This window comes from Protobothrops mucrosquamatus, unplaced genomic scaffold (assembly GCF_001527695.2).
Source record: "Protobothrops mucrosquamatus isolate PMUCROS unplaced genomic scaffold, P.Mucros_1.0 scaffold1903, whole genome shotgun sequence".
NCBI classification, from domain to species: domain Eukaryota; kingdom Metazoa; phylum Chordata; class Lepidosauria; order Squamata; family Viperidae; genus Protobothrops; species Protobothrops mucrosquamatus.
This window is the reverse complement of record NW_015388027.1, coordinates 36,186-63,200: the sequence shown is the minus strand read 5'-3', so window position 1 is coordinate 63,200 and position 27,015 is coordinate 36,186. Positions and strand designations below refer to the sequence as shown.

At 33.9% G+C, this 27,015-nt stretch overlaps 1 protein-coding gene across 1 annotated transcript in view; it reads left to right on the top strand.

The window, feature by feature from the left end:
• Window positions 1-27,015, top strand: part of LOC114923099 (slit homolog 3 protein-like) — a gene marked incomplete at its 3' end in the record, with an annotated part of 86,869 nt that overhangs the window by 24,101 nt on the left and 35,753 nt on the right. Inside the window, exons 4-8 of the mRNA XM_029285585.1 lie at window positions 1,811-1,974; window positions 6,100-6,241; window positions 13,044-13,115; window positions 16,301-16,372; window positions 23,529-23,600. Coding sequence (XP_029141418.1) covers window positions 1,811-1,974; window positions 6,100-6,241; window positions 13,044-13,115; window positions 16,301-16,372; window positions 23,529-23,600 — 522 coding nt within the window. The remainder of the gene's footprint in view (window positions 1-1,810; window positions 1,975-6,099; window positions 6,242-13,043; window positions 13,116-16,300; window positions 16,373-23,528; window positions 23,601-27,015) is intronic.

Below are 27,015 nucleotides of genomic sequence, written 5' to 3'. Positions count from 1 at the left end.
TTAATACATGTGTCTTGCTATGATTAATCTATTATTCTGTGCCTTTCCTAATTTCTTTTTGTTTGTTTGTTTTATGGATTTGTTTAAACATCCTCATTTAGAACTAATAAGAATTGTTGTGCATTGATCTGCTTTCATTTCCATTAGAAAGCTATATTTATAGAATTTATTAACCTGCATTCATTTTGTCTCATTTTATTAATATTGACTTCCCTGTTGTATTTGCCGCAATTAATGACTGCAGAGGTATTAGGCTGTCCTCTTGTGATGATTAAAAGAAACCCAAACAATTCTAGTACACATGCCATGTATTGGAGACTTCTTTTCCAGTTGCTCCTTATTATAGTTTTATATTTCTATAAGATGGTTAAAGCTTGACAGATTGTTTTCCACTGGTTTGTCTCAAGGGAAAATTTCTAAATGCACTCAATATGTTGCAGAATTCCAACAGAAATAATATGGCTTAAAACCCAAATTGCAGCCCTGGGTACTGAGCATTGAAAAATAAAAATGATATATTTTTTTAAAATTGAAACTAGTTTTATACACCTAGAGATGTGCCAGATAAATGTGTTCAGTGTCTCTAGACCTTGCCTGGTCTTTAATAAATAGATATATATGCTTTTTATAGTGGGAGTACTATTTGAGCTTCAGTATTATGGATAATTATTAGATGACAATGAAGAGATTTAGAAAAGTCAAACTTGAAATTTTTACAGCTAGATAGCTAACATACTTTGCCCTGCCAGTCAGGAGCCTCAGACTTTATTGAGCCTAGCAAGGACATAAATTTTAGAAACTTCCCAGGAAAAAAATGTGCCTGCAAGCCATCAGCAAACATACAAATCTGGAGACTGTCAGTTTAGGCACCGCTGCTGAACTCAACAGCAGTGGCCTGGCATAAAGATCTTTGAAATGATTAATTTATTTTGTGGATGGATCTGGCTATGTTTTACAGCACTTTATGTTTGTCAGCGTTCTATGTAATGTTAGTCTGTCAGAATGATGGCTTTGTTTAACCCTGTCCAACAGAAATGGCAGCATTGTCATGGGAACTGTGCTTTTAATGCCTGCCTGTCGTGACTCATAGAAGTAGAAATGAAATATTTGATAGTTTATTTGCACTTTCAGGCTACTTTGTTTTTTATAATGGAACTTTTTTCTAGACAGTGTGACAAAATGAGTGCAGCTTTACAAGACAAAAGGGCTCCAATATCAAAATGTCATTTATATTCTGTAAGTAAGGAGTTGTTACAACATAGGAACCATCCTTGTTTAATTTTATGCATGCAAAAAGGGAAAGGCTTAATCTGGATGGCATTTACTTGGTGTCCTGTGGATAAGAACAAGTAGGCAAGGGTATTTTCAACAATTTTTGTGCAGCTCTTTGCACACTTCCCATACAAATTCAAAAGTTCTCCAGGCCTCTGAGAACAGATTGAAGGGTTGGGTAGAGAGTGTGAGACAAAGGATGAATCCAAACGTTTGCCTGCCCCTCTGTTTTCACTACAAAGAGAACATTTTTGTCACCTTTTAAGAATGTTGTCTTTTTGCTACCTTTACTTATCCATTTTTTTAAAACAAGGAAGCAAAAGTAAATCTCCTGTTATTAAAGTTCAATCATGATGAATAAATAAACTTACTTACGTGCCATACAGTATATTTTCAGTTTCCAGTTCTATAGCCAATTTTTTTGATTCACAAAAGCAATGCAAAACATAGAACGATTATTTTTTTAAAAAGGCTCTTAATGGCATTTTCATAAGGAGGAATGCAAGCCTGACTTTAATCCTGCTCTATCCTTTTGTAGGCGGCTTCATTCCAATTATTTATACTGCGATTGTCACCTGGCATGGCTTTCGGATTGGCTGCGTCAGAGGCGATCGGTTGGACAATTCACCTTCTGCATGGCACCTGTTCACTTGAGAGGGTTTAATGTAGCTGATGTTCAGAAAAAAGAATATGTCTGTACAGGTAATACCTCATTATTTCACTTTCTTCTCTCATTTTATACTAGTCTTCACATTAACTTGAAATAAACTACTGTAATGTTGGTCCTTTTAAATGGCACTCTGTGCCAATTCCAATTCAGTCATGCCTCAGTTAAATAGAGTAATAATATTTTAAATTACTGTGATTTGTTCCTAGGCTGTCTGAATTGTTGGACTGTGTTAATGGCTCTATACTTAGGATTTTTTTAAAATGTTCAGATCATATTAATGTAAAAGACTAATTAACAAATAATATGCTCTTATTTCTCAGGAGAATGCCTTCTGAGCTTTATGTCTGACCTGCATACAAATTTATGGAATAAATTAGCAAATGTATGTAAAGTTCTGGCATTCAATTTAATGCATAGTGGATACATATTGTGGCAAAAGAAAGTAGAATATAATCCTTGCACAACACAGTTGTGATATTTAAATTTTTTAAACTGATTTTGAAATGGTACTTAAGTTCAGGACCAGCTTACTATGCAAATGTGAATTATTTTCATGTTGCATAAGGAATGTATATAAAGTACACAAAGTGGTGTATAGGATTCTGATATTTCTAGGAAGTGCAAAAACCCATACATGATCATAGAACTTCTCTGTAGTGGTGCTCTTGCTTTAGCATTCTTTATTAAATAAACTTTTTTTTAATAACTAATGGACTGGACCTGTTCATTCTTCTGTACCTGCATTCATTTCTTTTACAATACATCCTAAGTCATGTTGAAAGATCAAAAGAGAGATGACAACTTTTAACAAGGTAGACCACAACCTACTCCTTGGTAAGCTAGAAAAAGGTGGAATAGACAATATCACCACCAGATGGATCTGTAGCTGACTGGCAAACCATACTCAACGAGTAGTCCTCAATGGCACTACATCCACATGGAGAGAAATAAGCAGTGGAATACCACAAGATTCATCTTAGGCCCAGTACTCTTCAATATCTTTATAAATGACTTAGATGAGGTAATTGAAGGGGAACTCATCAAATTTGCAGATGACACTAAACTGGCAGGAGTAGCCAACACCCAAGACAAACTCAGGATCCAAAAAGATCTTGACAAACTTGAACAATGGGCCCTGTCCAATAAAATGAGTTTCAATGTGGAGAAAAGCAAAGTTTTAGATTTAGGCAGGAAAAATCAAAGGTACAAGTACAGACTGGGTGACACCTGGCTTAAAACCAGTAACTGTGAGAGGGACCTTGGAGTCCTAGTGGACAATCACTTAACCATGAGCCAGCAATGTGCAGCAGCAGCCAAAAAAGCTAATACAATCCTGGGTTGTATAAACATAGAATCAAGATCACGCGAAGTATTAGTACTGCTTTATAAAACCCTAGTAAGACCCACATCTGAAATACTGCAGCCAGTTTTGGTCACCATATCACAAAAAAGATGTTGAGAGTTTGGAAAAAAAATTCAGAGAAGAGCAACTAAGATGATCAAAGGCCTGGAGACTAAAACATACGAAGAACAGCTGCAGGACTTGGGTATGGCTAGTCTAAAGAAAAGAAGAAATAGGGAAAACATGATAGCAGTGTTCCAGTATCTGAGGGGCTGCCACAAGGAAGAGGGGGTCACGTTATTCACCAGAGCATCAGAGGAAAGGATGAGAAACAATGGTTGGAAACTGAACAAAGAGAGAAGCAACCTAGAATTAAGGAGTGACAGGGAGGACAATTAACCAGTGGAACAGCTTGCCTCCAGAAATCGTGGGTGCTCCATCATTGGAGATTTTTAAGAAGAGGCTAGACAGTCACTTGTCTGAGATGGTATAGGTTCTCCCACTTAAGCAGGGGGCTGAACTAGCAGACCTCCAAGGTCCCTTCCAGCTCTATTCTATTCTATTCAATCACACTTTTGCTAACAATATCTCAAGTGTCAAGGCCATGAATTCTCAGTGGAAACTCTTGACATTTCAGAAACATACAGTAAAAAGATCCCAGTAATTCTCTTTCTTTTATCAAGAGACAAATACATTCTTGATATATCAGGCAAGGTTGTATAAGTTTTGTATCTTTAGGGAACTGAGCCTATATTTCAACTGATACCATTCATAACCCCATATGTATATAGAAATGTATTTTCTAATCCAATCTATTATTGCTTTTTTCAGAGAATGTTTCAGTGATATCTGTTAATGATACATCAAACTTCTGTTTTTCAATGCATTTTAATGTTTTTTTCAACAGAAATGTGGGAAATTATCTTCCAATAATATATGCACAATGTTTTTGGAAAATGACTTGTGTGTGGGGGAGATATTTCCTGAATGTTTGTTTTGTAAATCAGTATTGCCTTAGTAATTTAAAAAAAACCTTCAAAAAGTGTGCACAAAACTGTACTCATCTCAATACAAAAAAAGTATTACCCAGCAATAAAAAAATAAATGCTTTAACAAACAATTAGATAAGTAAGCCTTGCAAGAAATAGTATCCTTTCTTTAAAGTTTAACATGTTGGTTTGTGTATGTCACTGTATGTATAGTTGTGTTTTTATTATAAATATATATTAGAAATATGATTAGATAGTGTTTAAATAATTTATACTTTAAGAAATAGAATATAATAATAATAATAGTAGTAGTAGTAGTAGTAGTAGTAGTAGTAGTAGTAGTAGTAGTAGTAGTAAAGTTGGAAGGGACCTTGGAGGTCATCTAGTCCAACCTCCTGCTCAGGCAGGAAACCCTATACCATTTCGGACAAATGGCTGTCCAGTCTCTTCTTAAAAACCTCCAGTGTTGGAGCATTCACCACTTCTGGAGGCAGGTTGTTCCATTGGTTAATTGTTCTAACTGTCAGGAAGTTTCTCCTTAGTTCTAGGTTGCTTCTCTCCTTGCTTAGTTTCCACCCGTTGCTTCTTGTCCTGCCTTCAGGCGCTTTGGAAAATAGCTTGACACCCTCTTCTTTGTGGCAGCCCCTGAGATATTGGAACACTGCTATCATGTCCCCCCTCATCCTTCTCTTCATTAAACTAGACATACCCAATTCCAGCAACCGTTCCTTATATGCTTTAGCCTCCACTCCCCTAATCATCTTTGTTGCTCTTCTCTGTACTCTTTCTAGAGTCTCAACATCTTTTTTACATCGCGGTGACCAAAACTGAATGCAGTATTCCAAGTGTGGCCTTATCAAGGCGTTGTAAAGTGGTATTAACACTTCACGTGATCTTGATTCTATCCCTCTGTTAATGCAGCCTAGCACTGTGTATAGAAACATTTTAATTTGAAACTAAAGTAATAAAAGAGATTGTATTTAAAAAATAATTTGGAACTAAATGTTATCAATATCCTAATAATGCTCATATTTATGAATAGCATTTCCAGGGAAAAAAAAGAAGCATTAATTCAGGAGGCACAGTCATGAGCTATGGCTTAAAATGACTTTAGGACACTGATGCCTCTTCTAATTCATCCAGGTGTGTCTAGGTGAGGCTGCCTTTAGATCTAGTCTGCAAACTTCAATTGATATAGGCCATATTGGATTCTAATTTGTTTCCAGATGAAGTATAAATTTCACATAAAATTTAGCTAATTTCAATAAAAATTAGCACTTTGTTCCTTTCTTAAAATACACAATGCAATCCTCAACAGACATGAAAGTATTTTGAAGAACAGAATCTAGACTCTGGGAAGATTATTAAAATTAATCTTAAAAAATATGTAGAGAATGGTTCCTGTGTTCTCACTATAGAAATGCATGTAAGATTTTGTTTTGTTACATTGTTAAGTATTGTATCAACTGATATATCTCTGATAATAGAACAATATCATTTGTGGCATCGTTTTCTCCTTCCTCTACATTGGAGCTTCTCCACATTGGCTCCAGCAACACGTCTGGAACAAATACATTGAAAGAAGCAGCAGGAAGGAAAACAAAATAAACCCTGAAGCTAAAACTGTAATGTAATTCAAGTACATAAAATATACAATATTTAAAGGACAATAACTTTGCAAGAAGGGTTTCTCTCTTTGATAGCTTTTCACAACATCTAAAGGTAGTAATCAGTTAGACTACCCATAGCACCACTCAGGCTAATAAATTTTGATATAAACAATGCTACATTTCAAATAATGATTTTAATTTTCTTTTCCTATTCAGGTTCACATGCTGAACCACCACCCTGCAATGCCAATTCTGTCAATTGCCCGTCTGCTTGCACTTGCAGTAATAGTATTGTGGACTGTCGAGGAAAGGGCTTAACTGAACTTCCAGGCAACCTACCAGACAATATAGTGGAAATGTAAGTATCTTAACCCTAGTGCCCCAAGGAAAAGTTCAGGAGGGGTCCATCTGCCCCCCCCCATATACTACTAGCTTCCAATTTGACCTGTTTCCATTAAAACAATCCATTAAAACAATTGAAGCTGGCAAGAAAGAAAAAAAAAGTGTCAGTCTTCAGCAATGTCTATAATCTCCAATACTTCCCAAGTAAAACACCAGCTTTCTTATGAAATAAAAATTATGGGTATCTGGAGACCATGACCTTACTGGGGGAGCATGTCCACATACCCAGAAACAGGACAAAATTAAGATTTGCATAGATTTTTTTCAGGATATGGTGGCTAGAAGGAGATAACACATAATGTTCTGTTAGGTTGGTGCTTATGTTTTTATGCTAGCTATTTGTGAATCAGCAACATTGTGCAAAAAGTCCTATAACATGTTCTTAAATAACCATCATAAAAATAGTTAGGAACACTTGCCTTTGTATCCTTTTCTCTGGTAGTGTAATTCAGTCAAGACAGAAATGTCATGTACACCATGTTCTTGAAAGCTATATGATAGAGAAGGTATCCATTTCCCAGAGGTTATCCTTAATTTAAATATTATTTTTAAGGCTACATACAGTCAACATAAATTCAAAAAAGAGACCTTCGCAAATCAACCAGCTTAATAAATCAACCAACTTAATAAATCATTTTTTCTATCATCTGTCCTCAACATTTACAAAGTACAATAGTCAATCACTTGGGATTTTTTTAAAAAATAATAATAATAATAATAAAGAATTTGTGCTGAAATTTTAGAGTAGAATAAGAGAACATTTTAATTTAATTCCTAATATGTATTCTTTTCTACATTCTAGTCATCAAACTTTATCGTACAAAAGCAGCAAAAGTTGGTTGGTAGAACGGTCATTCCCACAAGAAGAGAACAATCTGCTTCTTTCCCATTCAAAAATGTTGCTTTGAGTTACTAATAACACATCAGTTGCTAAGTTAAATGATTAACATTTATAATTTAAACATTCAGAGTGATTTTTAATACTGTTTTTTTAATCACTTGCCAGTTTCAAAGAGCTGTTAAAAATTTGTGCGAAAGTGTGGTACCAAGAAGCTAGTTATGTTATTTGCTTATTAACTGCATTGATATTAAACAAAAAAGCAAAATATAATAGTCTTAATACTAAAAAATGAATTTACATGCATTTACATGCAACAGTATTATATTTACAAAGAAAATCAAGTACATGAAAAGCGAGCTGAAGATCTAAACTAAATTCAATGTTATATTCTTATATTCCCTAATCCATGAAAATAAAGTTGGGGAAAGTCCTAAAAATGCATGTAAATTCATACATTTTTAGTATTTTCACCCAGATTTATTTTCATGGATTAGGGAATATAAGAGTATAACACTAATTTTAGGTTAGATCTTCAACTTGCTTTTCATGTTCTTGATTTTTTCTATAGTGATAAGTATCACTGTTGCAAACAAGATTATCCTGCTTTTTGAGAGAAAGACAAAACAGAGAGACAAATCTGTCAAAATAACTAGCATTAATTGGAATATCTGTATAATTAGTGTGTATGTGTGTGTGTGCATGTTTCATTTCTTAAAACATATAGACTTCAGGGCCTCTCATTCTTTTTATTTTAAAAGTAATAGAAATTTGTGGGTTTTTCTCTGGAACATAAGACAGTTATCTTTTTGGATTATATTCATCTATTGCACAGCATGCTTTTATAATAACATGGGATAATAAATGTCAAAGTCAGTTTCTTTGATTTAATCCCATGTAGAGTTGAAAGCAGGTATTGGTGACCAGTTATATAATGAGTTTTCAAACTTTGCAAAATGACATCCTAAAATGTTAAATACGTATGTGTGAATCCCTCACTGGTAAATAAAATCAATGATTTAATTGATGCTTAGGGTTGACCTAAAAACAATTATATTGCTTATTTTTAAGGATTAAATTCAAAATGACTTATTAAAGAAAACAATGATAGAAATGGGATTAACTTGTTAGTAAATCACAGGTTTTCAGGCACTTGACCTAAATTCCATTCCTTGTCTTGCCATTGCACAAGATTCAATTGACCAAAGCTATGATGGCTAGCAAAGATCAATAGCTCTCAGCTATACCAGTAACAATCATGGCATACAGAAGATAGCAAGCTGAAATATAAGTGAAATAAATGGTAAATGAAATAAAAGGATTAATTAAATGAATGAAAAGAAAAATAGATATAGTAGACCCTCAGTTAAGTAGACCATTTATGGGGACCTGTTTATATCCTGGGTTGTTTTGTTTTCAAACATCCATTCTCTTTTGCAGGCTTAAAGAAACCTCTTCTATCACTTACTGAAATTGAACTGAGTTTGCCATTTGGTTGACTTTTTACTCAGTTTAAAGAGGTTGTTCTAGACCACGGGTGTCAAACTCGATCGCGTCACGTGACATATTGTGACATATCACAACGTTTTTTGCCTTTGTGGAGCCGAGGTGGGCATGGCCTGCATGTGACACATCTGGTCCCCAAGCTGCCAATTTGACACCCCTATTCTAGAGTTTTTCAAGCTTTTCCACCCTAAATATCATTCACAAGCTTGTGCACTACTTTCCTGCAAAGATAATTTATGAACAAGTTTAAACAGACTATTACCAGCAGAGATCTCTGAAGAAACTTCATTTTTTTAAAATTTCCTATCTGTTTAGAAATTTGTTCATTTATTCCTTCTTTTTGCTTGCTTTATTTTTTCCCATCAGCTAACAGACCCTAGAAATACAGGTGTTCTTATGACCACACAAAAGCTTTGATGACTATCAAAAACATTTTTTTGTAAAATTGAACAACAGAGTGTTGACATTTCAACTCCAAACTATTTTGTCCTTTAAAAAAAACAACACAATTGATCATTATATTAAGAAATCAATCAAACAATCACATTAAGTTGGATACAGAATGATTCCCCCAATTTTTATTACTATCACAATATTGATTTATATAAATTGTCTACTAGGTGCACCAGATATAAAGCTCTAGATGCTTATCATATAGAATAATATCCCAAAACAGAAATCCCTAGTGCTATAACTAGTTATTTTAATGGGCAGATTTAAAAGGACATAGCTATTGCTGCTTTCATATGTTATACTATTTGCATTTAGTGCAATTGATTATTGGTATTTTAATTTGTTCAGTACTTAAAGAATGACATCCTTATAACTTATAGAAGCATATGGAAGGAACTAAACTTCATGAAAAGTTATGTTTGTTATTGTTTTCTAGTTAATTAAAAATCTACTAGTCACATGCCTTCTTTGAAAAAGCAGTGTTTGATAAAAAAAAAAAAAGGATTGTCAGAATCAGTTGTTCATATCCAGTACTGAGCATCTCTGATTTAATTGGCAAGAATGTGGTATAATGTGAATTTTTGCTTGATATTTTCATATTTTCTGCCTCAATGTTTAACCTTATTGCCAGAAAAAAATGCAACAGTTAAGTGATACTATCCTAACTAGCAGTTATCTACTAAAGGTGATTGCATAGAAAAATGTGTTTTGATTGGTTTTTTTCCACAGTGAGTAATCTGTTCTCTGATTTGTTTTATTAATCTTGTTGTGGTATTAATTATGTCTTTTCAAACAATATGAAAAATTAGCTGCTTATTTGCTTAATGACTTTTCCCAGTTTGTGAAAATCTTAAGAAATGCCAATTGTACATGCGTGTCTCTATTTCTTGAATGTGTGCACATATAAATACATACACACAAAGACAGGTAATATAACATTTGAATGTCCCAAAAGAAGTTGCAACTTGATTCTTCTGCATTAACTTCACAAGACAAAGCAGCACCATGGAAAGCTCCCAGTGATTCCATCATGACTTTTACTTTCAAGATCCATCTCACTTCAAGAAGAGAGAGATTCTTTAAAAATACATTAGCAGGTGTTGTTTTTTCCTTCTGTCTTCTTTTTGTGGCCTCTCACCTGGCATATTCCCACCAACTTTGGACAAATATAGTGGAAATCTGGTCTCAGGGGAAGGCACTCATGATGACTCTCAGCACATCTTTCTGGTAAATAGATCAGAAACTCAGTCAATTTTTAAAAACATTTTCAATGAAACATTTTGCAAAATTTTTGCAACACTAAACAATAATGCAAGCTGAGCTCAGAAATAAGAATAAAAAATATTTAAAAAAGGAAATACAAAGTACAAAGAAAAAGAACAGAAGGAAGAAAAAGAACAAAGGAAGCAAAAAATATTTTTAAAAAACTCCTTATCCTTCTCGTAACAAGTTCAAGCAAATTATTTTATTCATTCCTACTATATGATTATACACATAATTCACTTCTTCCCATATCCTCCCCCCCCCCTTTATCCAATCACAAATCCAAAAACCTGATGTATGGGCATCAGCAACCAATCCATAAAAGGTTATAGTTACTAGTTACTTTCCTAATGTCCTTTCTGGGTGAGACTGCTAGACAGTCTATGTTTAGGATTCTAGCTTTAACAAAATCTTAAATTTATTCTTTTGGGAAACCTACAGTGAAATATGTACTTTGTGGGCTCACAAACCATATCAAGCTATAGAGCGTAATTATGAAGCATAACAGTTCAATTTAGACAGTGTAGCGTGATAAAGTATGAACTTATCCAATGCTTATTTTCAATTCTAAGCAAAACCTTAAAGAAAATGCTGCTGAAAGTTCTAGTCAGGGAGGCATGTCATCCTCCAAGCAGTAGAAACTAAAAGATGCTCAAAAAATCATTTTCTATACCTCAGTCCAGATATTTTCTTTTCTATCAAAATCAACATTCATGGATATTCAAGCACATTCAGTTGTTCAGGGAAAGGATTTACTGTTCCTCTACATCATCAACCTACCAATAGATTGATTTTGTTTTACAGCTTAGTAAACATTGATCAACCACCTTCTATTAATCAATTAACAAATATGTTTACAGTTGACAACAGTACGGTAGGAAGCCAAGTTATTTCTTATTTGATGAATATATAAATATTGAGCTATAAGAAAAGGCTTAACTGGCTTGATTCTAGCATTATGTAAATTATTTGTTGTAAATCAACTAGTATGTCTATAAAGCAATGATATTCTATACAAATACGAACATTAAAATATGAAAAAGTTATTGACGGAGATTGGTGATTTATCTATATCTTGAATATCATACATGATTTCAATCATTTTTAAAACTATACTTCATATTTCTGGTAAACAAACTCATATATCAGAGAGAGATTGTTCCAGAAGTGAATTTTTATTCTTTATATTCACTCAGTTTTGTATTCACTCATGCATCACATCCATTGATGTGGCAGTTATCAGTTCATGTGGCTTTATGATTGGTGGCTCTGTGAAATTAAATAACATATTTAAAATCTGAAATCACCAGATCTTTGCTGGGAAACAGGTCACCAAAGGGAACATAATTTCATATTTAAATATTATTATAACAGGCACTACCAGGAATGTATTTATTTATATATCCATACTATTGTTTTATTTCTGTATGAAATAATGTGTCTTTCTGTATCTATATTATCTATATTATTTTTCCTATATAAATGACATGCATATATTAATAACATATATTTATCAATACAGTACATGGCATGCAGTTCTATTACTACCAATTAATGACCCGGCTTTAAGGCAGAATCCGTTTCTGTGTCTCTACACATATACACACATAAACACACACACAATGATGTCTTATTGTTTTGATGTAGTGTTCTAATACTCATAGAGTGATAACAAAAATGGTGAACCTTGAAATAGACTTGTACAGGATATATTGGGATTTTTATTGCTAGAATATCATTTGTTAGCTTTTAGTACATCTTTTTTTTTTCTTGCTGGCTATTTTTATTGATTTGTTGAAAGTCTAGTCCAGATAGCAAAAGTTATATAAAAGACAATAATAAAGCCAGAATATAAAGGGACTTGCTCTTATAGCATGTTCAGAATATCTCTGAATCTATCAAGCTTCTCTGTGTTCTCTGCAGTATTTTCAATTTTATTAGAGCCAGTGAAGGAAATTGTTCTTGTCACTTGATCTGAACAGTTGTTGAAGTCTTAAAAATAAACTCCCAAAGGTTAAAAAAAAAAAGCTGATTCTTAGTATATCAAAACAGATCACAGAACTGTAGGCCTGTGAGATATTTTCAAGGATATCTTTCAAAAGTCTATTGTACAGTTCTAAAAAACTATTTAAAGTTGTTTACAAAGTATTATGGAATATATTAAAGATTATCCTTTTGAGTTTTATAATGATCTCAGAATCATAGAATGTAAGGCCTGAGAGGACCTTGAGATCGTATACTCCAATATGCTAAATATCTAATATTCTATTTAACTTTCTGTCTTAACTGTAATGCTGAACAAGTAGAAATATCTTTCTGTAACAGGACCTTTGTTTCCTGTGTTCCTCTGATATACTCATTGCTCACCCTAGATCTGCTCTAGAAAGACACAACATTTCCTTGGATTTTGTTGAGAAAATCTATTATGCCTCTATTACCATTTATAGAAAGCACATGGTATAATTTACCACACATGCTACTCCTGCTTCTTATTATAATGTTTCTCATTCTGCTATTAATAATATTAAATCCATATTTTGTGATTCTTTACTTTTACGTCAGATTTGTGTTTTGCTTAAATATCATTTTCAAAAGAAGTTTTATCTTGGCAAAATTTATATAAATAATAAAAATTAAATACCAAGGATTTTTCGTGTATCTTTGTAAGTTTGGCAATAATACTTCTTCTTTTTTTCAGCCGTTTAGAGCAGAATTCCATAAAAGCCATTCCTCCTGGAGCCTTCTCTCAATACAAGAAACTTAAAAGAATGTAAGTTAAATGTCCTGATATGCTTACTGTTTTCAGTATATTTTGCCATTCCTTGAGAAAGCCATGTAGACAAAGTTCTAATTTTTCCACAAGTTTTCCAGACTTCCATATTTACACAAAATTATGTGTGGAATTCTTGAATTTGACACCAATTCTTGTACATATTCTTCTAGCTTTTACTTTCTCAAGGTAAGCTGATTTCCTAAGTAATTAAAAATGGGCTGATTGCCCTTCCTGTTCTCCCCTTAATGCCCACTTTTACTCAAATTTGCCCCAAGTTTTTTCCATCTCATGAAACAAGCTTGGAGAAGTAGGCAGTGAAACTTGTATTTCTAGAAGTTCACTCTTTGAGACAAACTAGTATGAAACAGTAGAATAGAAGTATATAGAAGTAAATAGAAACTGCTCATGCAAAAATTAAATCCATTTAATGTATTTATATTTAAACTCATAAATTTTGCCGAGCAGGAATTAAGATGGGGGTGTCTTCTTAATGCAATGGAGGCAGTGCATCTAATACTACATGTCAATTAAACCAATACAATCAGCTATTCTATTCTTTCTGTACTATCCACAAATTGTTTTAAGTATTATTTCATTAATAAATGGACTTAAGTAAGTTCTTTATACTTGGAAATAAAAATCATCCAAGTACAGTTTGCTTGCAGTAATAGTATTTTTATTTAGTTTGATAGGAAATAAGTTCAATTTTCAAAAACAGCATGGTTTTTTTTAATATTGATGCTAATGTGGGTGTTGAAAACACTTGACAATTTCAGTATAATTACTCTAAATTTACATTTGTAGTAAAAAGGGAGTTTAGTAAAAAGAGCAAAGCATAAAAGTGTTATTACAGATCTGCTGAAATTTTATTTGGAAACTAAAATATATAGCTGAGGGTCATGAAAAATATTCAAGAAATTACAGAGGTACCCTTTATTTTTTAAATGAAGAAAATATAGTCAGTACTAAAGTCACTTTTTTGAAAATGAGTGTCAATGAATGTGGTGGCAGAATGCATAGGACTACATGTTAATTCATACATTTTATAGTGGACATCCAGGATGAAGCAAAACATCTTTAGTGGGTACCACATGGATATCAGAGTGAAGAGCACTCAATAGGGCAAAAAGGGGCCATGTGTGTAATTGCATCAAAACTGATGTAATGTGGATACATTTAGATGTTTCACTCAGTTATCTGGCTGCTACATTCTACATCAGTTGGTTTTCAGACCAAACACAATGGTAGCCCAAGTACACTGCACTTGAATATATGAACAACAGTGAAAAACTATCTCATGAAAGAGTACAGTTGTCATTATATATGAAGCTGGTAATAGGCATTCCTTCCAATGACTGTTTTTCCTGAGGGAATGCAGTGCAACTGAGAACAAACTCAGTTCTTATCCCCTGAACTCCCAAACTCTCCATTGTTTAGCTTTATTTGCTCCCATGTACACCATTACTGTATCTAGACACTGGTTCAGAACATGCATATTATGTCGAGCTGAGTGTCATTAGCTGCCAAACCCCTTATACCCTTCCCAGTGGCTTCATATGAACAGTACTAGGTATAAAACAGTAGTTATCAAAAAAATTTAGGAGAGAACCACTGTATCAGAATTCCCTAATTCTCAGGTCATTGGAACACTCAAAGAGAATATGTGGGTGAAGATAACTAAAGCTGCTCAGAATTTGAGCAGAATATTGATTCAAGGGCCTCTGCCTGTCTGCTGCAGGTCACCTATTATGAAAGCTGATTTTGTTGCAAATCCATAGCTGAAGCCAGATGGAAAAAAGTAAAAATAATTAGTGCATTCTAAGAATAGGTATAGTTGTATAGATCTATTGTATTATGCATCTTGTTTCAAAAAGGGACATTTAAAGCTGAGCAGTAATTGACATAATCTTCTGGATCCAGTGAGAGATTGTCCAAGAATGAACATACACTGCCTCCATTTTATTGTGCAAAAATGTATTCACCATTTCCACAGTATGTGTCTCAAAAGATCCAAGATTTCAAGAGAGAATGTGGTAGGCTAGATAGACTCAAGAATCTTGCTCTCATACTCAGCCCTAAGGAATGGAAGATACTCCCAAAAAACAAAAAAACAAAATCTGGACCAGTCTGTGCATTGGACATCTTATTAAATGTTCTGTTGTTACATGTAAGCAAATTAAAATATCTTGCAACTCTGTTACCATAGATTTGCTAGGACTGTGAATGAAAGCAAAATTGAGTTTGTACTGTCCTTTCCAAAGTTTCAGTGTGTGGTATTTTAACTTGGAGAATCCCAATTGTTTACAGTTGAGTTTGTTTATTATAAGTTCAATACATATTGTTGTGCACATCCAGCATCAAAGAATTTCTGCTATCCCTGAGAATCAGTTTGAGATATTCAGTGTTCTTATTAAGTTCACATTGAGTAATTAAATGTGTGAGGCAGCCAGTGCTGTTTCTTTTCTTTTCTTTTTTCTTTTTTTGCCTTCAGCACAGTAACACTTTCTTGTAAGACTTTTCCATATAAAGCAGAAGGAAAGTTCAATAATTTAAATCCCAAGGGAGAAGCTCAGACTGATCAGAGATGCTGGAGCTTCTGTCAACAGTATAATACAAGTGAAGACCACAACAATAATATTAGGTTAGAAAGGGAGGAAAAATGTGAGAGTGAAATTCAGATTGGAATAGCCATAGGTATTTTAAGTGATAATAAATAGCTATACAGCTTGACTTCAAATGCTTTGATATGGTAAAATATATTGCTTATGCATAAAATGACAGTACAGAACCACACAAAAAAGTTAGCTGAATAGTATGGCCTTTTTGGAAGGTGGTGCTACTGTATCTTCAAAAAGTGACTATATTACTTCTATTCATTAGGGCTGTGCCAGGTTTCAAAGGATTCTTTGCTTCACCAAAAGTTTAAGCAAAAAAGCATTTTTGAGGGAAATGTATTTCACTTCAGTGAGAATTGTTGCCTCATTGGAGTGAACCCAGATTACCTTCTACAGTTCATGATCTTTTCAGTGAACAACATAATCAACAATAATACACAATAATTTCAATGGAGCTAAAGTGGGTGCCAGAGGTATTTAAGCATAAATAGTTTTCAGAAGTGTAGGAGGTTTTGTTTTTTGTTTTTTTTAAATGTGTGTCTTGTCTTCTCTTATATCTTTTTGCAGTGATATCAGCAAGAATCAGATATCAGATATTGCACCAGATGCTTTTCATGGACTGAAATTACTCACCTCTCTGTAAGTACAGAATAACCTTGAGGGGGAGTTTTTTTTAAAAAAGACTGGATTAAATGGATTAAATATTGGTCTGTTATGCTTTCATTTTCCTTGTGTAATGTTCTCCTTGTAGGAAGGTCTAACCTTTGTTTAATTGAAATTGATCTGAGTTGAAGGTGCCATTGTTTGTGCAAATCTAGATTCCTTTTATAGATGAACACAGTATGAAGGTTAATTATTAAGCCACTGTAACATCAAGTCACACTGTATTTTTATTTCCCTGGATATTAAAGATCATATTAACATACAGCAATTTACTGCATGTTACTAAATGGAACCTAAATCTGAATTTGGTTTTGGGAAAATAAACTGAGATTTAATTTGATAATGATATGCCTAGTTCATTGAAACCACTCTATGTATTATTGCTTTCTCAAAAAGATGGTTGGGCTGCAGTATGCCCTAATAACAAATAATTAATGATGCAAGCACAATGAGATATTAGATCTTAAAGCAGTATTTTAGCTCATCTACACATAATAAATAGCATTATAATTAAGATAGCTTTAAAAGGTCATAAGCTAATATCAGAAGATTCAAGTAATTTATTCGTTATTTGTTTGTTGTTTTCAGTTTTAAAAAATAAAGCAACAGCAGAGAAAACATTAAACAGTTAAGGAGCTAGACAACCCTCACCCCTTGGTCATCCCTTCAGATATTTCCTTACCAGAATCCTCAATGCCTTCAACCATAACAGAACTTCTAATGTACTGCCTTCATTGGCAAAGTTAGGGTGTATTCAGATAGATATTTTCAGTTGAAAATAACCATCCTGAATAGTAAAAAAATCAGCACACAAATGTTTTATGACATGTTGTATTATGTCATAAACTATTTATGACAATTTTATGACAGAAAATGTTTTATAAAAATTTCCCAATTTCAATTCCATGAGAGTCATGAGTTCCACATTTTGGCCACATTTTTAAATGTTAGCCTATTTGAGTAAGCTCGGTTTAGAATTTTTTTTGCCTATGATGCAGTTAAAGGTTACGACAATGAGAGCTTTAGTATATTGATTAAAAATAAATAATTCAAGTTAAAACAATCTTAAAATAATACATCATGAAAAGTTTAAAAACTAAGACTTGATTGATTTGATAGTATCAAATTAATTCAGAGTTAACAGCAGAGCCAGTTTAAATAAATGAATAGGTAAACAGGAAATTCTTAAGCTGGTGCCAGTATTATTTAACAGGCATATACATAAGAAGGAAAACACTCCTTTAGATGTTGAGGTTTAAACGTTATACATTGAAGTTGATATATTGTAAGTTGTTTGCAAAAGGTTACCTGCTTCAGAAAATGCTCCAGCATTTTCCACTAGCCACAATTCCTAGATCTACTGCAGGGGAAAACCCACATGCAATGCATTGCAGTAATTCAAACTTGATGTTCACAATGCATGAATTACTATAAACAAGTTATCTTTTCCAGAATGTCCAGAGATCAAGAACAAACTGAACCTAGAAAATATATTTATTGAGCGTGAATTAGTACTAAATATATTTTCAAAATCAGTTTTGAATTAATTTAGTTAAGAAGCTTTAAGGCCATCATTATGTTCAGACTATCCAATAAGATCTTATTCAAATTCTATCTTTTATGGAACTCTATTCTTTGCAAGAAGTAAATAACAGGTGTCAAAAAGTTTTCTTCTTTGTTTTTTAGTTTATTCATATCCTTTTCATATCCTCTCTACCATGGAATCCTTGCTGTTTTGCTCAGTTTTTAAAGATTTCTTTAAAATTGTTGTTTTATTGTTTCATGTTATGAATCCTTATGTTTTATGTTATATTATTACACACTATTGAAATATAGTGTGTAATATGCTGATATAAGTAATACAATTTTCTTTTTACAACACAGTGTAATTGTCCTATTATCAGTAGTTGGCCAAATAACAATAGGAAGTTTATGTAAGATAGCTTCTAAACTATTGCTATATTTTCCAGTGAAAGCAAAAAGTAGATTATATGTTTAAGTCTATGATTATTTGGGGAAAATGTTTAATTTAAATGCCACAAAAAAATGTAAATAAACACAATATTATAATATGGCAACAATCCTAGAGCTCAGTACGTTGGCACTCCAATCCTAAATATTTATGCCAATGCATCTGTCTATGAAAAGCCAACATAAGGACCTTGATGTTGTAAAATCCTATTATGTATGCTAGAGATTGCCACATTTGCATCTGAATGTTTTCCCTTTCGTTTGCATTTTCATAGTTCCTCTCTAATGAATAGAGCATTTTCATTTTTACATTTTGAATGTTTAAGGCAGAATTTTACAATTTAGCAGTGAGGCTTGCTTGCATGCTGAAGTAAATAAAAGCACCTGGTAGCACATCTGAATTACATCCAATAAGTCCTGTTATGTTGCTTTGGCTCCATATTAAGCTCTTCTGGAGCAGTGTAATCGTTTTTAGTTAATGTGTCAAACAATAAATTATATGATAAAAATTATTCCTAAACTCAGCCCTCAGATTGTATTTGCATATCTGAATTAATACTGGGCTGGGGTCTATTGTTAACTTTTAAAAAATCTTTCCTCTGCGTGAAACAAGCTTCTGTTTCTCCTTAATTTTAAGGAGTGGGAGTGGGGAATAAATTTCTGTTTAAATATTTTTAATAGTGTTTAATGAGCTTCCTGTATTCTTGCAGAATAGTGACGGGTGCTGGGTTTCTTTTTTCTTTACACATGGCAGCCCACAGTTTCTAATATGAAAAAGTGCTATGAGAGAGTTGTCTAATGGTATTATATTCTGAGATTTCATTTGGAATTGAAAGCTAGAGACACTGCAGATTAAGTAAGAAAGCTATCTTTTAAATTATGTTTCAGTCGTGGTAAAACCCAAAGCTTTTTTGTTAAACTTCTCAGGAATAATAATAATAATAATAATAATAATAATAATAATAATAATAATAATAATAATAATAATAATAATAATAATAATAATAATAACAACAACAACAACAACAACAACAACAACAACAATAACAATAGAGTTGGAAGGAATCTTGGAGGACTTCTAGTCCAACCCCCTGCTTAGGCAGGAAACCCTACACCATTTCAGACAAATGGCTCTCCAGTCTCTTCTTTAAAACTTCCAGTATTGGAGCATTCACAACTTCTGGAGGCAGGTTGTTCCACTGATTAATTGTTCTAACTGTCAGGAATTTTCTCCTTAGTTCTAGGTTGCTTCTCTCCTTGATTAGTTTCCATCCGTTGCTTCTTGTCCTGCCTTCAGGTGCTTTGGAGAATAGCTTGAGTCCCTCTTCTTTGTGGCAACCCCTGAGATATTGGAACACTGCTATCATGTCCCCCCTTGTCCTTCTCTTCATTAAACTAGACATACCCAATTCCAGCAACCATTCTTTATATGTTCTAACCTCCAGTCCCCTAATCATCTTTGTTGCTCTTCTCTGTACTCTTTCTAGAGTCTCAACATCTTTTTACATCGTGGTGACCAAAACTGGATGCAGTATTCCAAGTGTGGCCTTACCAAGGCATTATTAAGTGATATTAACACTTCACATGATCTTGATTCTATCCCTCTGTTAATTCAGCCTAGCACTGTGTTGGCTTTTTGGCAGCTGCACCCCATTGCTGGCTCATATTTAAGTGATTGTCCACTAGGACTCCGAGATCCCTCTCACAGTTACTACTATTGAGCAAGGTACCACCTATACTATATCTGTGCATTTGGTTTTTCTTGCCTAAATGTAGAATCTTACTTTTTTCATCATTGAATTTCATTTTGTTAGATAGTGCACAATGTTCAAGTCTGTCAAGATCCTTCTGTATCTTAAGCCTATCTGCTGGAGTGTTGGCTATTTCTGCCAGCTTGGTGTTGTCTGCAAATTTGATGAGTTCCCCATCTATCTCCTCATCCAAATATTTGATGAAGATGTTGAAGAGCACTGGGCCCAGAACAGAGCACTGGGGTACCCCACTACACACTTCCCTCCATGTAGATGCTGTTCCATTGAGGACCACACACTGAGTATGGCCGGTCAGCCTGCTACGAATCCATCTGGTGGTGATGCTGTCTAACCCACATTTTTTCTATCTTATCAAGTATTAGGTTGTGGTCTACTTTATCAAATGCCTTACTGAAGTCCAAGTAAATTATATCCACAGCATTCCTCTGGTCCAATAATTTTGTCACCTGATCAAAGAATGCAATAAGACTTGTCTGGCATGATCTGTTTTTGACAAACGCATGTTGGCTTTTTGTTATGAGTTTGTTTGCCTCTAGGTGTTCTCTGATTCATTGCTTATCTTTTCCAGAATCTTCCCAGGTATTGAGGTTAGGCTGATAGATCTGTAGTTTCCTGGATCCATTTGTTTCCCTTTTTTGAAGATGTAAACTACATCAGCTCTTTTCCAGTCCTCTGGTAGTTCCCCAGTGCTCCAGGATCTTTGAAAGATAGTTCAGTGGTTCTGAGATCATCTGCCAGTTCCTTCAGAACCTTGGGATGTAATCCATCTGGTCTTAGTGATTTGAACTCTTCTAGGGTGGACAGGTGCTCACTTACCATTTTCTTGCCTATTTTAACTTGTGTTTCTAATCTGTTTTTTACAGCAGAGGTCCCCAACCTTTTGGGCACCAGGAACCAGCTCCGTGGATAGAGGTTTTTCCACAGACCAGAGGGTGTGTGGTTTTATGTGCTGCCTGCATCCCGTGGATGAGGCTTTGCTTGTTTGTGCGGACCAATTGCTGGTCTGCCGCAGCCCGGTACTGGTCCACAGACTGGTTTTGGGGGACCCCTGTTTTACAGTACTATTTTTGATAGGTTGGCCTGTTTATTTCCCTTTGTGTAAAGATGGATGCAAAACAATTGAAAGAATAAAATAAAATATTAATGAGCTCAGCATTCAAAATTAAATGTATGTTTTCATTCAATATTTATTTTTCTTTACGTGTGCTTGTGTGTGCATGTCTTATTAAAATCTTTGGGATTTTTTTTTCTGCAAAGTGTAGTTTTACAGCTATTTAAAAAAATATCCTATCTCCAACATATTTGATATTTAAAACAGTATCTTGAATTGCAACAGTAAAATTGAATCACAATTACTGAACCAAATTTATGAAGAACACAACACATATTTGCTTTTCAGCTCTCAGTCAATTTTACTGTAATAGTTTATAACAAAAATGCTTATTGTTAGCGCCGCCCTTTGGAACAGAATAGAACAGACTGGAAGATAGTTACCTTCATACGGCGGATTGCTAGTTTCCAGACCATTTCTCTAATTATCTGTATGCTTTAACCAGCCAAGAAAATTGGTACTTTCTATAGTCTGTTATAGGAAGGTACAGATAGATGCAGCTAGGGCATTATGTCCCAAGAGATTTATATTGAAATAAAAATATCTAACTCTGTATTTCTTTGTGCCTTTATGATTAAGTTTGTTTTGGATAATCCTGTGACCACCGAAGACAGAACTAGAAGCCTACCAACTTCAGTGATAATGTAATACTGTTCCTAAAGATTTAAATGGTCAAAGTAGTGAATATTTGTGGGAATTTCACTCAGCAAACTCGTTATCTCAGCCTCTCAGCTCAAGTTTCTACTCTGCCTTACTTCAACTTGTTCATGTAATGGTAAAATGCAGGTTCATTCTATAGAACAGGTCTATCTATTGGCCAATTTTTAAAACTTAGATTAGGTTGGCTTCAAATGCTTAGTATTTGGTGTGTCTTTCCCATTTACATTATCACTGAATGAATGATGAATATTAGATCCTGTTGAATGAATGTAATGTATCCTATTGTGGTAATATTTTTTACCTTGAATGACTGGGCTTGTTTCATTTATTCTATTCCAAAAATATAACCTTTATTCTGGACTTTACAAATATCCAATGTTCCCCAACAGGCTTTTGCTTAGCTTCAGAATGTACAAGCCTGTCAAGCTTTTACTACTGTTGTCTGTATTTATGGGTCTTTAAAAGCTTGAATAAATGGTTTGAGGATATGCTAATCTAACTTTTAAATAAGGTATTTGTAAATGCCTCCAAATAATAAAATAAAGTTAGCTGGAAAAACTGATGAATTTTAGGTTATATTAACTGGTATGATGCACAAATATATCAATATATAGGGAGCAGCAGGCAAATACTAATAATTGTTCTCTGATTCTGATGCATTCAAATGTTCTGGGGAGTACATAGAGTACATAGCTTTGCCAGCCAATTAGTTGTGCACTGGTAAATATGTGCAACGCAAAAGAAGACAAGCAATCCTTTCTTGGCTAGGAAATGTTACTTCAACAAGACACATCCTAGGATCTTAATGTCAAAAGAAAATCTCTCAAAGGTGTTCATGCTTTACTTGAATTTTTAATCCTAATATTTGTTTTGGCAAAAGTGGAAGTACTCTAAAATAGTGCAATTTTAAACCCAACTGAAGCTATTGGGATTATGTCTGAATAAACAGAGTTAGGACTGGCACTTCATGAAACGGAAACATAATGCTGCTGCTTATTTTGAAATGGTACAATTATGAAAAGATGTTCCTTCCAATGCTGATTCAAACTAAAGAAGGTGGTATGTGTGCATTCCTTTGGGTTTAAGATTTTAAGGGTGTGCCTTTTTGAATAACCCCAAACAGTAAGTGATACTCCAGCTTTGCAAACATTTCTTCAGTTTTATAATATATTATGAACTGACCCAACTTCAGCTAATTTCCTCTGATGGACAGTTGAAGACAAGTAAAATGGGATACAACAAGGAGATTTGCAACAGTCCCACATAATCCAATTGATAAACCAAATGGTGGTCCTGAACAAACATAATTCTATAAGGCTGTAATAATGAATGCATTCACTGGAAATTTCATGACAATTCTGTATCACATTCAGACTTTTAAATATATTGTGTATTACTTTAAAAGAAAACCTCAGTAAATTCTGAAAAATATTTTCAACCCAGAAGTCTGTTTTAAACATCTTATTTATTTGGAAGTCTTATTTTAATATTGCTTACATTGCTGTAAAGGTGTATACCACCTTTTATGTGGAGAGTAGAGCTTGTGTTTAAAGAGACAATTCTTCATAAGCATTGGATTTGAGAATACTGTTTATTTTGTCCTTTCATTTTTTTTCAGAGTGCTTTATGGAAATAAGATCACAGAGATTCCCAAGGGCCTTTTTGATGGGCTTATATCTTTGCAGTTATTGTGAGTATTATCCTAGTTTCTTTTATTTCAACACAGAGTATACAAATGATAAATAATGACTTTGTACACTGAAACTCTACTAATGTGTTTATTGTTGGTTGAGAAGACTGGTGTATGAATCCCTCAAAATATGAAATATCATGATTTTTTGGCAACGTAGACTTAAGAAAAATTGATATTTGGTAACATGTAGATCAGTTTCTTGCTGGATTATATCTAGCTTGAAATAATTTTACAGAACCCTATTAAATCACAAGATCTTTAGAATCCACAAAGTTATTAAAAGATACTGCTCTTGAACTGATTACCATTCTGATAAACAATACATTCAAAGTGCTTTGGAAGGTATATACTGTGTAGCTCCAACCATATAATACTCAACTTTAACTTTTTTCCAATGGAATTATAAGTAATCATTGTTTCAGATACCTGAGAATTTTCTACAGTCATATTTGCAGTTTCTGTTTTATTCAAGATATGAGGAAGAATTCTCTAAAGTTGTATATGGGAAGTCCTCACAACCACAGTTAAGCCCAAAATTTCTGTTGCTAATTGAGACTTTTTAAAGTGAGTTTTGCCCCATTTTATGGCCTTTGTTGCCACATTTTTAAGTGAACCACTGCAGTTATTAAGTTATTAACATGGCTGTTAAATGAATCTGGCTTTCCCATTGGTTTGTTTGTCTGAAGGTCACAAAAAGTTATCATAACTGACATAAATGTGAGCCAGTTGCCAAGCATCTGAATTTTAATCATGTGATTATGGAGATGCTGCAATGGCTGTAAGTATGAAAAACAGACATAAGTCACTTTTTCAGTGCCATCATGAATTCAAACGGTCACTAGATGAACTGTTATAAGTCAAGGACTACCTATACTGTTTTTGCTGCTAGCTGATGTAATTGGGTTCTTCTTTTCCTCTGAATAAGTATCATAAAACTATTCTTTGAAACCATTGCAAAATGCTCTGTATACTATGGTAAGCACACAGAGATGTAGAATTCAAGTTACAGAGATTTTTATTTTTTGAATTAGGATGTGGACAAATAACTTGTAACAATAGTTGACAGTTCCAATGTTGAGGGGTCCTTGGTGCTCTCTGAGCTTGCTTGTTTTCTTGCAGATGTTTCATTACCCAACTAGGTAACATCATCAGTGCTAGTAAGGAGTGCAGTTTACTGTCAGTTTATATTCTGGTGGCTTGCCTATCTGTGTTGGTGAGGGTGGTCTTAGAGATTCTTTGGTTGGGCTGTTTGCTGCTGGCTTCTTTGGCAGTTTCTTGATTGGGATATAGTTTACTTGATTGCTGGTCTGGAGTTAATCTGTGCTGATCTGGGTACTGATTACTGGTGGAGAGATGTTTGGGTCTTTTTGTTTCTTTTTGGGCTGGGTGTTAGTCTCTTTTGCATAGGCTATAGATGTTGTTAATGTCTGTGTCTATTCCCAAGAAGTATGGGAAACCCTGAAAAATGCAATCATAAAAACCCATATCAGCACAATCCCATTGAGAAAGAAAAACAAGAAATTCAAGAAGAAACCAGCATGGCTTCACAAAGATCTCTCTGAAAAACTGAAAGACAAAAAGGACAAATACAAAAAATGGAAAGAGGGGCACATAACTAAGGCCGATTATCAGCAGACAGCCAGAACATGCAAAGATGAACTCAGAAAAGCAAAGGCTCAGGACAAACAAAGATTAGCAACAGAAATCAAGGATAATAAAAAAAAGTTTCTTCCAACATGTTAACAACAAGAAAAAAGTTAAAGAATCTGTAGGCCCACTAAAGAGAGAAGATGGCAAGGAAATAACAGGCAACAGGGAGAAAGCAGAGCTGCTTAACTCATACTTTGAATCAGTCCTTGAATCGGTTTTTAAAATTAAGCTTTAAGAACAAGCTAAAATAAAGAAATAATAGACAAAGGAACATTAATAATAACAGAGTTACCTCACTAGTTGGTATGAAATAACCAGGTCTTGAGGGACTTTCAAGATTAGAAGTGATGAGGCCAACCTCACCTCAGAAGGAAGAAGATTGTAAAGTGTAGTGCCACAGCAGAAAAGGCCCCCGCCTAGGTCCCACCTTGCCTTCTAACAAAAGAAAAAGGAAAGGAAAGGAAAAAAAGAAAAGAAAAAACCCCATCTAACTATAATAAATACAGGTTAAACCCCCAATATATTTTCTCTATGAAAAACAAAATAATTTTATTTCAGAGTTCTCCTCTCTCTATTTTTTTTTCCTGCCTTTTAGCTACTATTATTAAAACCCTGAGCTCTACACAATAATTACTGCTAATATAGTGCTTAATGATAGCAAATTGGATTAGTCATGGTGATATGTACTCTGTGACAGCCACTGTCAAACCTGGTTCAGATATTTATCTCTAAACTGGAATTTATTTATTTTAAATCTTTACATACTATTTCCCATTAAAAATCTCAAAGTAACTGTGGCAAAAATGAGGAGGAATTAATATTCTTCATCAGTGTGATAATTCTAAAATTACCTTTGGTGTTTTCAACTATACATTGCTTGTAATTTTTATACTTTATTGTAACTTGGCTTTTCACAAGCTGCCAAGTGAGAAAATCAGTGTTGACAATAATGCAAACGTATGTAAAGATAAATTGAATATATTTTTCTAAGTCCAGTATAACTTTTAATTGCTTATAAGCAATTAACTTTTGACTTAGCTGAAGATTGTCCACATATATCTTTGCTTCTTTGTTTTTAGAAATGCTTTGTAGTGTTTTCCATTGAACACAACCAACAAGATATATACTGATATATTTTTGTTTCTATCACAGAAATTTGTCCCAAATGATGTACTTAGATATCTAACTTAGCTTGACCTAATTCTTATGGGGACTAATGGAGAAACATTTATTCTTTATCATGATTGATTTTTCAGCCTGACAGTGGGCTTTCTATGTAAATACATTGGCAAATGTTGGGAAATAGTAAGTTTAATTACTATTACAATGAAAACAATATAAGACTATAAATATATTTCTTTTAAGTATTCATTTACATAAAGTCACCATTTTTTAAAAAAATCATGGCTAATCTCGCTAGCTTGCTTGTTTATTTTATTACATTTGTTTTACATTTCCTTCAAAAACACAACATATATACTTACTTAGTAATCCTCATAATATCCAGTGAGGTAGGCTAGGCTGAGTGTATGGCCAAGCAGTAATTAATCTAGTACCAACATGTACTAAGCAGGGCTTTTTTTCTCGGAGAAAAGGTGGCGGAACTCAAACCTGGCCACGCCCTCATCAAACCCTAGGACCGCCCCTTTAGAGAACAGGAATGCAAGTAAAATTTGGGAGGGGCTATTTCCGGTGTGGGAGGGGCTATTTCCGGTGCGGCCGGCCCGGAAAAAGGTGCCGGAACGCGGTTCCGCCGCGTTCC